Here is a 13140-nt window from a genome sequence, read left to right as displayed (position 1 = left end):
CCGGGGCACATGGAGGCCCAGTCTGGTGCCGAGAGGGGCACCCAGCAGCGAACATGCAACCAGGAGGGTTTCGCTCGCGCCCAGCTGGGCTCCGGGGCCGCAGCAGCCAGACCTGGGTGATGCTGGTGTCGGTTAGCTTGCTGCAGGCCGTGAGGTCCAGCTCCTGCAGCTGCCATAGCGCCGCCAGGGAGGCCCGGGGTTGCTGCGGGGCCTGGGTCCAGGTGGAGTCGCTGCAGGCTGTGGGCTCCGGCTTCAGGTTCTGCAGAGGTGGCAGGGAGGATCCCGTTACCAAAACTCCCACGGCACTTCCGTCCTGCCTCCCTCTGCCAAGCACCAGCGCTGTGCCAGTGGCTCTGGGCCTCCCATCTGCTGCGCTGTGGCAGGGACAACCCCATCCCGGGCCCATTGCACGCCGGCCCCTCGGGGGCGCTCACCTCTCGGGGCTCCTCCACGCCCAGCAGGCCCCCGTCCGTCAGCTCCTTGCACCAGGCCAGCCGCAGGACAGTCAGGCGGGGGAGGTGGGAGGAGACGGCTCGGAGGCTCGCGTCAGTGATGGAGATGCAAGAGGAGAGGTCTAGCGCCCGCAGGGAGCCGCTCAGGGACCGGGCCAGCGAGAGGACAGCGCTGTCCTGGGCAGGAGAAGGAAAGGAGAGAGGCCACTTGGCCGTGCCCAGGAGCTGAGGCTCCATGCAGGAGACCCCGGCTGCTGGCACCGGGGTTGGGTGCAGAACCAGGGCGGCGCCCTGCCCCTCGGCGAGCAGCAAGCGCAGGGAACGTACCGTGAGCAGAGAGCAGAAGGCAAAGCTGAGGGAGGCCAGGGGAGGCCGGCGCTCGGGGGAGGAGCAGGCTTTCACCAGCTCGCGCCCGCTCACTCGGCTGCACTCGGCCACATCCAGGCTCCGCAGGTTCCGCAGCTCAGCCACGCGCAGGAAGGCCCCGTCCGTCAGCCGCGGGAGCTTCCCGAGCCGCAAGCTCCGCAGGGCTGGCAGGCCCGTGGACAGCGCCAGGGCGGCCCGGTCGCACAGCTCTGCGCACCCGGTGAGGTCCAGCGCGGTCAGCTGAGGCTGGTGCGTGCAGAGGAGGCCGACGGCCTCGTCGGAGAGGTCGCCGCAGTGCTGCAGCGTGAGCTCCTGGAGGCGCAGCCCCCCCACACGAACCAGGGATCCCAGAGCCGGCGAGGTGAGGCTGGTGCCGCTCAAGTCCAAGGCCCGGAGGCTGCCAGCCTGCTCCTTCAGGAAGCGCAGGAGGTTGCGGAAGGACAGCAGGGCGGGGGAGCTGTGGGCCCCGCGGGAGGGGTCCCACTCGAAGGCGAGGTGGCAGCGAGCCAGCGACAGCCGGGCCAGGCTCGGGGTGCAGCTCGTCAGCCGGTTGAAGCTGAGATCTGACAGGTGCCGCAGGCCGGCCAGGTCCAGCTCCTGGAGGTGGGTGAGGGCGCGCTGGGCCTGACGCAGGGTCTCGGGCTGGGAAAGCAGCGTCCCGGCCATGAAGAGGCTGTTGCAGCCACTCAGGTCCAGCGAGGAGAGGCGGGGGCAGGCCAGGAGGAGGTGCACGAAGGACGACTCGCTCAGGCTGCTCCCCCGCAGGGACACGCTCCGCAGGTGCGGCCCCAGGTGAGAGGAGACGGCCTGGACCACGTCCCGGGAGACGGCGGAGCTGTCCAGGCTGGCCAGGCGCACGCAGCTCACGGGCCACCTGGCCAGGCGCTCGATGGCAGGCAGGGAGGCCGAGGCGGCGGGGATGTTGTACAGGATGCTCTCCTGGAACCCGACAGGACAGGGGCAGCACTGCCCTGGGGACGGGAGGCAGGACCCCAGGAGAGAGGCCTTGGGAGAAATGCTGGAGACAGGCCCTGAGGCAAGGACAGAGGGGCCAAAGGCCGCCTTCCCCTCCCCCCTGAGCGGGCCAATGAGCATGTGCAGGGAGACCCCAGGAGTGCAGGCCTGTGCAGAGGCAGTGAGGGCAAGGGCCGGATCCAGCCTGCCCCTGGTGTAGCTGACACCCCCATTACCTGACAGGAACAGACGATGGGAGGCTGGTGCCTGGGAAAGCCAGGAGGCTGCCCCAACAGAGCGCTGAGGTTAATGCCTCTCTGCAGCAACCCACCCCCGGGGCAGGTGCCTGGGACCCCCTGGGGAAGGAGGGACAGGCTAGGGGTCTCACGCGGGCCGAGCCAGCGGGGGAACGGAGCTTGGCCTTCTCCCAAGCACTGTCCCACCTCCACCCCGGGACTCTGCACTCAGCATGGCCTGGCCCTGCAGCGCTTCGGGTCGGCTCAGGGAAGAGGGAGCGCTGAGAAGTTCCTTGCAAACCTGCGCCTGGCTGCTGCCCAGGACCGGCTGGCTCGGACACATGCGGGGCCCGGTTCAGGCAGGCTCGTAACTGTTCGGGCAGGGGACTCGGCAGGGCTGTGACCACGGGGACACCGTGCAGCCAGGGCTGCCGGGAGGGCAGGCTTTACCTGCCGCAGGGAGTCCCGGGCTGCAAAGTACCAGGTCCGATTCACCAGCGAGGCCTCCTTCCTGTCGGCAAGGGGCAAGAAGCTGAGGATGTAGGTGATGACCTGGGAAGGGAAAGGAAGAGGCGTGAGGAATGGGTGTTTGGAGAGGACCGTCCCCGCCTGACTTGCTGGCGCTTTGAGGAATGTTCACAACAGCCTTTCTCCCCCCCCTTCACGTAAGGACTCCAGTAAAACAGACGGACGCGTGAGCTTTCCTTGTGAAATCCCTTTGTCTCCTATGCTCTGCTTGGCTGCGATGTCCCATGAACACTGCCCTGGGCTGAGAGCCGGCTAACTCTCCCCCAGTGCCACGCTCTGGGCAGTCCACAGACAGTCACGGCAGGGGAGGGAAGGCAGAGAGGGAGGCTGAGGCCAGGTGTGGAGAAGGGGAGCTGGTCTACCAGTCCCTGGCTCCTTACTGTTTAGTACTTCGGACTCCGATTACAGCAGGGCCCTGCCTTAGCTGCCCTTATCAGCGCCCTTAATGATGCCTCCACGGAGCGTTTCCACAGCCGACGGCGGGAAGCCTGGGGCGCTTTTTAAACTTACACCCCCTCCTGCTCCAAAGGTCTCTAGCGTCCTCAGCCACGTCCCGCAGGCTGCTGAGCCCTGGGCTCCCAGCACGGCCAGGTTAGCTCAGCGCCATCAAAAGGAGACCGCCCGGGTGCTCAGTGCCAAAAGGCGGCATGCAGCCCCTTGCAGGATGGGCCGGTTACTGGGACCAGGGGCATTTGTGCCCTCTGGGTCGGTTGAAATATACAAACGTGCTTCCAGACAGACCTGGCACTCGCTGGGCAATGAGTCCCACCGGCTAGCAGGGCGCTGCGCGTGGTTCAAAAGTGCTTCCTTTTGTTTGGTTTAAAGCAGCTGCCCAGCAATTTCATTGGGTGACCCCTGGGGCCGGCTTCTCCCTGCCCCCCATGCATGGGGTGGCCAGCTCCCGCCCCCTGCAGGACCGGAGGGCTATGTCTACACTGGCGGGTCTTGCGCAAGAACACGTCCACACTGCCATGTCCTTTTGCACAAGAGCGTCCATGGCAGTGTGGATACGCTCTCGTGCAAGAAAGCTCTGATGGCCATTTTAGCCATAGGGCTTTCTTGCACAAGAAACCCCTGCCGCACGTCCACACTGCCCTCTTGCACAAGAGGGCTTACACTTGTTAGAAAAGAGCGTAGCTCTTGTGCAAGAAGCCCTCTCTTCCCACGCTTTACTGTAAAACTTCTTGCGCAAGAGCAGGCGGGCAGTGTGGATGCTCTGTGGAAGAAACCGCCAGTGGAGACCTAGCCGAGCAGTCCTCTGCCTAGGGCTGGCCAGCTGCTCCCAGGTACTGGTTAATCAGTACCAGGCAAGCATCACCTGGTGATGAAAGGAAGTATTGCTTTGGGCAACACACAGTCAACCTGTGGAACTCCTCGCCAGAGGATGTAGTGAAGACCAGGACTGTAAGCGGGTTTATAAAAGAGCTAGATGAATTCATGGAGGACAGGACCATCGATGGCTATTAGCCAGGACGGGCAGGAATGGTGGCCCTGGCTTGTTTGTCCAAGACTGGGAATGGACAGCAGGGAAGGGATCACTTGACGATTCCCTGTTCTGTTCACTCCGAGGCATCTGGAATTGGCCACTGGCAACAGCCAAGATGCTGGGCTAGATGGACCTTTGGTCTGACCCCGTCTGGCTGCTCTTATGTAACCGGTTACCGTTCACGTCCCTACTGTGAGCCGAACTAGAATGAGGCCAAACAAGGTCTATAAATACATGGTGCAAAGATGACACAGGGCAGAGCAAGGCCAGCAAAAGACCCAAGGGGGCTCAGCCTGTGTCCCTCGCTTTCCTCTCACGTTGTCCCCAAAGGGGTTGCGTTAGAAGCCAGAGTGACCACAGCCAAGGGGGACGCGGGGGTTGCATGTGTCTGGAGCTGGATGTTCCTTAACGTAACCAGGCTCTTTGCAAGAAAAAGAAACGTGGACAGGATGCGGCTGCCTGATTTGGAGACCTGGTCGTGGGAAGACGGGGGGAGGGGGGGCTCAGCCACGGGGTCCGAACGGCCTGAGCTAGAAGCAGTAACCTGGTTCTACTCTGACGCAGGTGGGACCCTGTTGGCCAGAGTCCAGCGAGCACAGAGAGGGGCCCGGCTATCACGCGGACATCCCGCTTCCCCAGGATGACAGCAGTTGGCTGTGCACATCAGCGTCCCTGCAAGCACTGCCTGTGGAGTGGTTCTCCTGCAGGCGGCGGCCACAGGCGCATACACATTTGCCCTATAATGTGCGGTCAAGGTGTGATCAGCCCTCAAGGGGCACGGCCCTCTCTCGAGCCACGAGGGAGCAGCCGCGCCAGTGGAGTGGGTCTGCCCCTGGAGGGCAGGGCCCACGGTGGTAAGAGGCCACAGCAACACATTCCAGTAGCCCATTTAGATGACGCAGGCTGGCCCCGACCATCACACTAGGCCCAAGGGAACACAGGGGTGTCCTCATCTGAATCCAGTTCTACTTCTAGGAACTCGTGGGACCTTCCAGACACTGGGGCCCGAGTGGCGCCCCGGGGTCCCCACCCTGCTCCAGCATGAGCAGAGCAAGCAGGTGTTACCTCCACCGGGAGCCTTCGGGACTCCATGCTCCAGGGGCCAGCAGCAACATCTGCCCCTTGGTGGGACCCCAGTACGGACTGCGCCTGCTCAGGGCCAGCTGCTGCCCTCGGTCCGTCCCAGTGAGCGCCTCAGCCCCTGGAGTCCAGACAGAGACAGTCAACACCCGCCCCTCCGCAGTGCTCCCACCGTCCGTCTGCCCCGCTGCCGCACTCCGGGTGTGTGTCTGTCTGCCCCCCTGCCGCACCCTGGGTGTGTGTCTGTCTGTCTGCCCCCCTGCCGCACCCCGGGCGTGTGTCTGTCTGTCTGCCCCGCTGCCGCACCCCGGGTGTGTGTCTGTCTGTCTGCCCCCCTGCCGCACCCCGGGTGTGTGTCTGTCTGCCCCCCTGCCACACCCCGGGTGTGTGTCTGTCCGTCTGCCCCCCTGCTGCACCCCGGGTGTGTGTCTGTCTGTCTGCCCCCCTGCTGCACCCGGGGTGTGTGTCTGTCTGTCTGCCCCCCTGCCGCACCCCGGGTGTGTGTCTGTCTGTCTGCCCCACTGCCGCACCCCGGGTGTGTGTCTGTTTGTCTGTCTGCCCCCCTGCCACACCACGGGTGTGTGTCTGTCTGCCCCGCTGCCGCACCCTGGGTGTGTGTCTGTCTGTCCCCCTGCCGCACCCCGGGTGTGTGTCTGTCTGTCTGCCCCCCTGCCACACCCCGGGTGTGTGTCTGTCTGCCCCCCTGCCGCACCCCGGGTGTGTGTCTGTCTGCCCCCCTGCCGCACCCCGGGTGTGTGTCTGTCTGTCTGCCCCCCTGCTGCACCCCGGGTGTGTGTCTGTCTGTCCGCCCCCCTGCCGCACCCCGGGTGTGTGTCTGTCTGTCTGCCCCCCTGCCGCACCCCGGGTGTGTGTCTGTCTGCCCCCCTGCCGCACCCCGGGTGTGTGTCTGTCTGTCCGTCCCCCTGCCCCACCCCGGGTGTGTGTCTGTCTGCCCCCCTGCTGCACCCCGGGTGTGTGTCTGTCTGTCCGTCCCCCTGCCCCACCCCGGGTGTGTGTCTGTCTGTCCGTCCCCCTGCCCAACCCGGGGTGTGTGTCTGTCTGTCCGTCCCCCTGCCCCACCCCGGGTGTGTGTCTGTCTGTCCGCCCCCCTGCCCCACCCCGGGTGTGTGTCTGTCTGTCCGCCCCCCTGCCCCACCCTGGGTGTGTGTCTGTCTGTCCGCCCCCTGCCCCACCCCGGGTGTGTGTCTGTCTGTCTGCCCCCCTGCCCCACCCCGGGTGTGTGTCTGTCTGTCCGCCCCCCTGCCGCACCCCGGGTGTGTGTCTGTCTGTCCGCCCCCCTGCCGCACCCCGGGTGTGTGTCTGTCTGTCTGCCCCCCTGCCGCACCCCGGGTGTGTGTCTGTCTGTCTGCCCCCCTGCCGCACCCCGGGTGTGTGTCTGTCTGTCTGCCCCCCTGCCGCACCCCGGGTGTGTGTCTGTCTGTCTGTCCCCCTGCCCCACCCCGGGTGTGTGTCTGTCTGTCTGCCCCCCTGCCGCACCCCGGGTGTGTGTCTGTCTGTCCGTCCCCCTGCCGCACCCCGGGTGTGTGTCTGTCTGTCCGCCCCCCTGCCCCACCCCGGGTGTGTGTCTGTCTGTCTGCCCCCCTGCCCCACCCCGGGTGTGTGTCTGTCTGTCTGCCCCCCTGCCGCACCCCGGGTGTGTGTCTGTCTGTCTGTCCCCCTGCCCCACCCCGGGTGTGTGTCTGTCTGTCTGCCCCCCTGCCGCACCCCGGGTGTGTGTCTGTCTGTCTGCCCCCCTGCCGCACCCCGGGTGTGTGTCTGTCTGTCCGCCCCCCTGCCGCACCCCGGGTGTGTGTCTGTTTGTCTGTCTGCCCCCCTGCCGCACCACGGGTGTGTGTCTGTCTGTCCGCCCCCCTGCCGCACCCCGGGTGTGTGTCTGTCTGTCTGTCCCCTGCCCCACCCCGGGTGTGTGTCTGTCTGTCTGTCCCCCTGCCGCACCCCGGGTGTGTGTCTGTCTGTCTGTCCCCCTGCCGCACCCCGGGTGTGTGTCTGTCTGTCTGCCCCCCCTGCCCCACCCCGGGTGTGTGTCTGTCTGTCTGTCCCCCTGCCGCACCCCGGGTGTGTGTCTGTCTGTCTGTCCCCCTGCCGCACCCCGGGTGTGTGTCTGTCTGTCTGCCCCCTGCCGCACCCCGGGTGGGTGTCTGTCTGTCTGTCTGTCTGCCCCCCTGCCGCACCCCGGGTGTGTGTCTGTCTGTCTGTCCCCCTGCCCCACCCCGGGTGTGTGTCTGTCTGTCTGCCCCCTGCCCCACCCCGGGTGTGTGTCTGTCTGTCTGCCCCCCTGCCGCACCCCGGGTGTGTGTCTGTCTGTCTGTCCCCCTGCCCCACCCCGGGTGTGTGTCTGTCTGTCTGCCCCCCTGCCGCACCCCGGGTGTGTGTCTGTCTGTCCGCCCCCCTGCCGCACCCCGGGTGTGTGTCTGTCTGTCCGCCCCCCTGCCGCACCCCGGGTGTGTGTCTGTCTGTCTGCCCCCTGCCGCACCCCGGGTGTAGCAGGCCCCGCGCCCCCACATCTCTACGCCCGCACTTCCGGGTTTACCCTGGCAACGCCGCAGAGGCTGCTGGGAACTGTAGGCCGGCGCGGGGTCAGAACCTCGCCTCTCCGCGCACCACATCCGCTTCCGGTGACGCGGCGCCGGAAGTTGCTCGTGCTGAGTTGGTGTCTCTGCCGCCGGGCGAGCCGCAGCCGTTATGGCGGTGAGGGGGCGCGCGCCGGGGGGGCCGATCCCCCCTCCCCTCCCCCAGCCCCCCCCCGGGCCTGAGCCCCCCCCTCCCTTCCCCCAGCCCCCCCCCCGGGCCTGAGCCCCCCTTCCTTCCCACAGCCCCCCCCCCCGGGCCTGAGCCCCCCCTTCCTTCCCCCAGCCCCTCCCCCCGGCCTGAGCCCCCCTTCCTTCCCCAGCCCCTCCCCCCGGGCCTGAGCCCCCCCTCCCTTTCCCCAGCCCCCCCCCGGGCCCTGAGCCCCCCTTCCTTCCCACAGCCCCCCCCCCCGGGCCTGAGCCCCCCCTTCCTTCCCCCAGCCCCTCCCCCCGGGCCTGAGCCCCCCTCCCTTCCCCCAGCCCCTCCCCCCGGGCCTAAGCCCCCCTCCCTTCCCCCAGCCCCTCCCCCCGGGCCTGAGCCCCCCCCTCCCTTCCCCCAGCCCCTCCCCCCGGGCCTGAGCCCCCCCTCCCTTCCCCCAGCCCCTCCCCCCGGGCCTGAGCCCCCCTCCCTTCCCCCAGCCCCTCCCCCCGGGCCTGAGCCCCCCCTCCCTTCCCCCAGCCCCTCCCCCCGGGCCTGAGCCCCCCTCCCTTCCCCCCAGCCCCTCCCCCCGGGCCTGAGCCCCCCCTCCCCTCCCCCAGTCCCTCCCCCCGGGCCTGAGCCCCCCCCCTTCCCCCAGCCCCTCCCCCCGGGCCTGAGCCCTCCCTTCCCCCAGCCCCTCCCCCCGGGCCTGAGCCCCCCCCTCCCTTCCCCCAGCCCCTCCCCCCGGGCCTGTGCTCCCCCCTCCCTTCCCCCAGCCCCTCCCCCCGGGCCTGAGCCCCCCTCCCTCCCCCCAGCCCCTCCCCCCGGGCCTGAGCCCCCCCTCCCTTCCCCCAGCCCCTCCCCCCGGGCCTGAGCCCCCCCCTCCCTTCCCCCAGCCCCTCCCCCCGGGCCTGTGCTCCCCCCTCCCTCCCCCCAGCCCCTCCCCCCGGGCCTGAGCCCCCCTCCCTCCCCCCAGCCCCTCCCCCCGGGCCTGAGCCCCCCTCCCTCCCCCCAGCCCCTCCCCCCGGGCCTGAGCCCCCCTCCCCTTCCCCCAGCCCCTCCCCCCGGGCCTGAGCCCCCCCTCCCTTCCCCCAGCCCCTCCCCCCGGGCCTGTGCTCCCCCCTCCCTCCCCCCAGCCCCTCCCCCCGGGCCTGAGCCCCCCTCCCTCCCCCCAGCCCCTCCCCCCGGGCCTGAGCCCCCCCTCCCTTCCCCCAGCCCCTCCCCCCGGGCCTGAGCCCCCCTCCCTTCCCCCCTCCTTTCCCCCAGCCCCTCCCCCTGGGCCTGAGCCCCCTTCCCCCCGGACCTGGCCTGAGCCCCCCCTCATGAGCAGGACGGGGGGGGTGTCTCCTGCCCAGCGGGGGGTCCTGGGGCCGCGGCGCGTTCCGCGTGTTGATCCCCGGGGGGCCGGGCCCTGCCCGACACTGCCGAGGCCGCGGGGAAGACACGGCGGTGCCAGAGCCCGCCAGCTCATGGAGCGCCCCCCCCGGCCAGGGGAGCCGATGCTGCTCTGCGGGGTGACTGACACGCGCAGGGGCCGCCCCAGGCCCGGACCGTTGTCAGACGCACACGGCAGTGCCCGGAGTCTGCAGGCCAACGCAGAATAAACGGGAAGGACTCGTCTGCGGGGAGCCCAGCAGGCCAAGCTGGATTCCGGACTGCTGCCAAACACAAGTGGAGAAAGCAGAGGCCATTCCTGTGCCTTTCACAACCCCCCCAGGAAGCTACTATGCCAATGTCTCGGAAACACAACTATACAGCCCAGGCAAAACCCTTCCAGTCCTGCAAGCAAGTTATATGTGTGAGAACTCGCCCAGCACTGGCTGGGTTGCCGAAGGAGCACTCTGAAAAGCATACTCAGTTCCTGGGGTGGCTGCTAACGCTGCGTACCGTTCTATAACAGCGCTGCCTTTGGGCTCCAATGCCTGTGGGCTGGCAGGGCCTCGAGGTGTGAGGAGGGGGAGGGTGTGTGTGCTAACAGCTACGCTCTTTTTCTAGCCAAAGGGGAAGGTGGGAACCAAAGGCAAAAAGCAGATTTTTGAAGAGAACAAGGAGACTCTGAAATTCTACTTGTGGATCATCCTGGGTGCTAATGTGAGTGTGTGAGCCTGTCTCTGTCAGTCTTCCCGGGCCACGAATTCCTGTCTGCAGCTGCTTCCCTCCCAAAGCCACTTCTGTCCCATCCTCTTGTGGGGCCCGATAGCCCTGACTCCTGGTAGGGATGGAAGGGATCCCTTCTCTGGCTGGCCACTCCTTCTCACTTGGCCCCCACGCAGCTTCTGCAGTGGAAGCAGAATGGTTTTCACTTCCAGGAATGGGTTAGTGGGGCAAGCCGACCCAACCCTGGGCTGCCTTCTGGGGGAGGAGAAATGTACAAGTGACAGCGAGTAACCCCGTGTGTTGGCCTATTGTGTACAGTAAAGGCAGTTGTGGCCAGGTTTGAAGGAGCTTAGAACTGGCACTAGGAAAGCAAGGAGCTCTCCACCCTAAACCTGTTACCCCAGTCAGACTGACACTCCTGCTCTGCGGGCTTGTGGCTTGCCTGACTCCATAGGCGCGGGAACTAGGGGAGCAGGGGGAGTGCTGCACTACCTCTGACTCCCAGCTGCCAACCCTACATGCCTGGCTTCCCCTCTGCCGCCCTGCATGCCAGGGGCTCTGCTGCGGGTCCTGTGCCTGGGGTCCCAGCTGCCAGCCCCACACACCAGGGCTTTGCTCCTGGCTTCAGCTGGGACAGGAGATGGACAGCGATAGGGGGGCTGGATTTCAGGATCCCCACTCTTAAAAATGCTCCTGCGCCACTTCCTGGCTTTGGAAACGGTCTGGTTCCAGCCTCAGCTTTCTGACACCACGGAGCTCTCTGGAGCTTTCCTCTCCAGCCTGGCAGGGCAATAGATCTCAGACGCAGGCAAGGTGCAACGGGGGGCGGGAGGGGTGACACACTGTGTCGCAGGCCATTTCTCGTGCTAGCATACTCGGAGAAGGCCCAAAGCTGTCTTGGACCTAATGTGTTCCTTCCCGTCCATTCACTGCCTGACTTCTTTTCCCTTGTCTTCCAGGCCATTTATGGAGTTGTGAACCTGGTGATCTTCTACACAACAGCTTCCTTCTGGACCTGGGTAAGTCCCTGATCTCTGTCCCCCATGCAGGGCAGAGGAAGCAAGGGGGTAGCACCTGGTGGGGTATTTGTTCCATTTTCTCACCCTTCCGCCTGCTTCTCCCTGGGGCTGTGAGGAATCTTTGCTGGGTGTTCAAATTGCAACCCCTACATCTCCTGTTGGGGTTAGCGCGGAGTTTGGCAGTCACTGTTTTGGGCCTGGTGCCCACTCTGAGCGCTCAGGTTGCTCTGAAAGGCAGTACATAAGCCTTGGTTCCCTGAACACGCACGAGATCTGTGTGGGGGGAGGGGATTTTACCCAGCTGACGAGAACTCAGTATGAAGTGGTCTGGGCTCTGCTCCTGTACGTTGGGGCCTTCCAAAAGGGTGGCTTTCACGGCTGACCGCGGCTTGTTGGTTGCAGGGTGCGTGCGTGTTCAGCGTGGCGATCTATGGCGCCAGTTACCGCTCCATGAGCTCCATGGCAAAAGCGTCTTTCGCGGACGATGGCAGCCTGGCTGACGGGGGGATCGACCTCAATATGGAGCAGGGGATGGCAGAGTGAGTGTCCACACCCAGGCGAGTCCAGGTGAGCAGGACCTGCTGCCTGAGTGCATACAAGGGCCCATTTACCCCCGGGCGTGCTGCAAGGCGCAGAGCAGGGGCGGAGCTGAGAGGAGCCATGTCGTGGCAGCAGAATTGCAGTGTTAACTCCAGAGGCTGCAACTGCAGATGGTCAGTTACAGGAAATGGGCTGTGGGCCAGTGAAATTGACCTGTTGCCTTTCCTGTCCCTCTCAGGCACCTGAAGGATGTGATCTTACTGACAGCCATCATCCAAGTGCTCAGCTGCTTCTCCCTCTATGTCTGGTACTTCTGGCTCTTGGTAAGTTGCTGGGGCAGTCCTGGCCTTCTCCCTGCCCTGATTCACAGCCAGCCCTGAACCTCAGCCGGAAGGACCATTGTAAGGGTTGAGCACCAGCCAGAGACCTGCCCCAACGTAATTCCCAGAGCAGAACTTTGTAAAACGCTATCGAGCTTGATTTGCAAAAGGCCAGTGATGGGAGACTGCACCACTGCCCTGGGTAAATGGTTTCAGTGGTGAATTACTCTCCCTTATTTCCACTTCATTTCTTATCCGAGCCTAGAGCCAGCTTTTGGTACATTTCTGGGCCTCCCCCGGCCGTCTCCGGAAGAGAGTGCTGTTCCCCACTGGGATGTGCACTGCGATACTTTACGTGTGGATGGTGACGGGCTGACCTGTGAGCACTTGCTTCACCATGTCTGTGCAGGTGAAACCCCAACTGAACTGAGGAGCAGCTGAGCACTCAGCACCCCCTGAAAATCAAGGCAGATGTCCATCGCAACAGCCCTTCCTGTATTAACCCTCCAGCTGGCTGGTACCGACATAGGTGACCGGTGGGATGGGGTGGCAGAAGCCACTAGTAATAAATGGCTGGCTGTTAGCGGAGCGGCCTGGTGCCTGATCCACGTGTTGGCAGTCTTGCCCGGCAACGGGCTGACTTGAACAAGCATTAAAACGGAGCAGCCCACGTTCTCTCCTGTCTCGCATGGTTCCCTGGCCTGGGGGGCTCTCAAACAGAAGTCAGGGCTCGGCTTAGGCCTCAGGTCTATTTTTAGGCCCTTAGATAAGCGGCGAGCCCCTGCAGCTTTGGCATGTCAAGGTGCACCTCTGCTGGTGCTGTGTCTCTGGTTCTGCTTCTGAGCTCCCGCCCACAGTCAGTGACTCTGCTGCCTCTTGTGCTTTGCAGGCTCCAGGCCGGGCTCTCTATCTCCTGTGGGTGAACGTCCTGGGGCCCTGGCTCACGGCCGACAATTCCGCTGCCGCCCAGGAGCCGAATGAGAAGAAGCAGCGCCGGCAGGAGCGCCGCCAGATGAAGCGCTTCTAGCTCCCCCTGTGGGATGGTTTCGCACTAACCCACCATCTCAACCGTGCTACTTCATCAGGGATGCGATTTAAACCAATCCAAGACCATCGCGGGCTCTGTCTCACCCCCTCCTCCATCCGTTCCAGGGGAAAGGCCTGCAGAGACTTCTCTGGATGGTCTCGGCCGGGGCGCTCCACTAATCGGGGCCTTGCGCGACAAGAGGGAGGATGGTGACGACGGGGTATCTGTAAATAGCTTTTTCAAGCAAGGCTGTTTGTTGGGAACTGCCTTGTTGGAGGAAATATATTAAAGAGGAGAATCTAAGCCAG

At 65.4% G+C, this 13140-nt stretch overlaps 2 protein-coding genes across 3 annotated transcripts in view; one reads left to right on the top strand and one right to left on the bottom strand.

The window, feature by feature from the left end:
• Positions 1 to 7776, bottom strand: part of LOC142831111 (uncharacterized) — a 10746-nt gene extending 2970 nt beyond the window's left edge. The window contains exons 1-6 of one of the 2 annotated variants that reach the window (XM_075940548.2): positions 7654 to 7776; positions 5088 to 5223; positions 2459 to 2560; positions 780 to 1757; positions 435 to 629; positions 113 to 259 (exon numbers count right to left, since the gene is read on the bottom strand). In XM_075940548.2, coding sequence (XP_075796663.2) covers positions 113 to 259; positions 435 to 629; positions 780 to 1757; positions 2459 to 2560; positions 5088 to 5114 — 1449 coding nt within the window. In that variant the 5' untranslated portion in view covers positions 5115 to 5223; positions 7654 to 7776. Of the gene's footprint in view, positions 1 to 112; positions 260 to 434; positions 630 to 779; positions 1758 to 2458; positions 2561 to 5087; positions 5224 to 7596; positions 7632 to 7653 lie in introns of those variants that run through there. The other variant, XM_075940549.2, reaches the window with a different exon arrangement.
• TMEM208 (transmembrane protein 208) lies at positions 7702 to 13140 on the top strand. Its single transcript, XM_089781397.1, is given in 7 exon segments — positions 7702 to 7811; positions 9825 to 9920; positions 10886 to 10945; positions 11348 to 11473; positions 11475 to 11512; positions 11724 to 11808; positions 12695 to 13140. Coding segments are annotated over 7 exon segments (549 nt in total). The 5' UTR covers positions 7702 to 7805; the 3' UTR covers positions 12833 to 13140.

This window comes from Pelodiscus sinensis, chromosome 12, assembly GCF_052426305.1.
Source record: "Pelodiscus sinensis isolate ZL-2025 chromosome 12, ASM5242630v1, whole genome shotgun sequence".
Classification (NCBI taxonomy): Eukaryota; Metazoa; Chordata; order Testudines; family Trionychidae; genus Pelodiscus; species Pelodiscus sinensis.
This window is presented reverse-complemented; position numbering and strand designations above follow the sequence as displayed.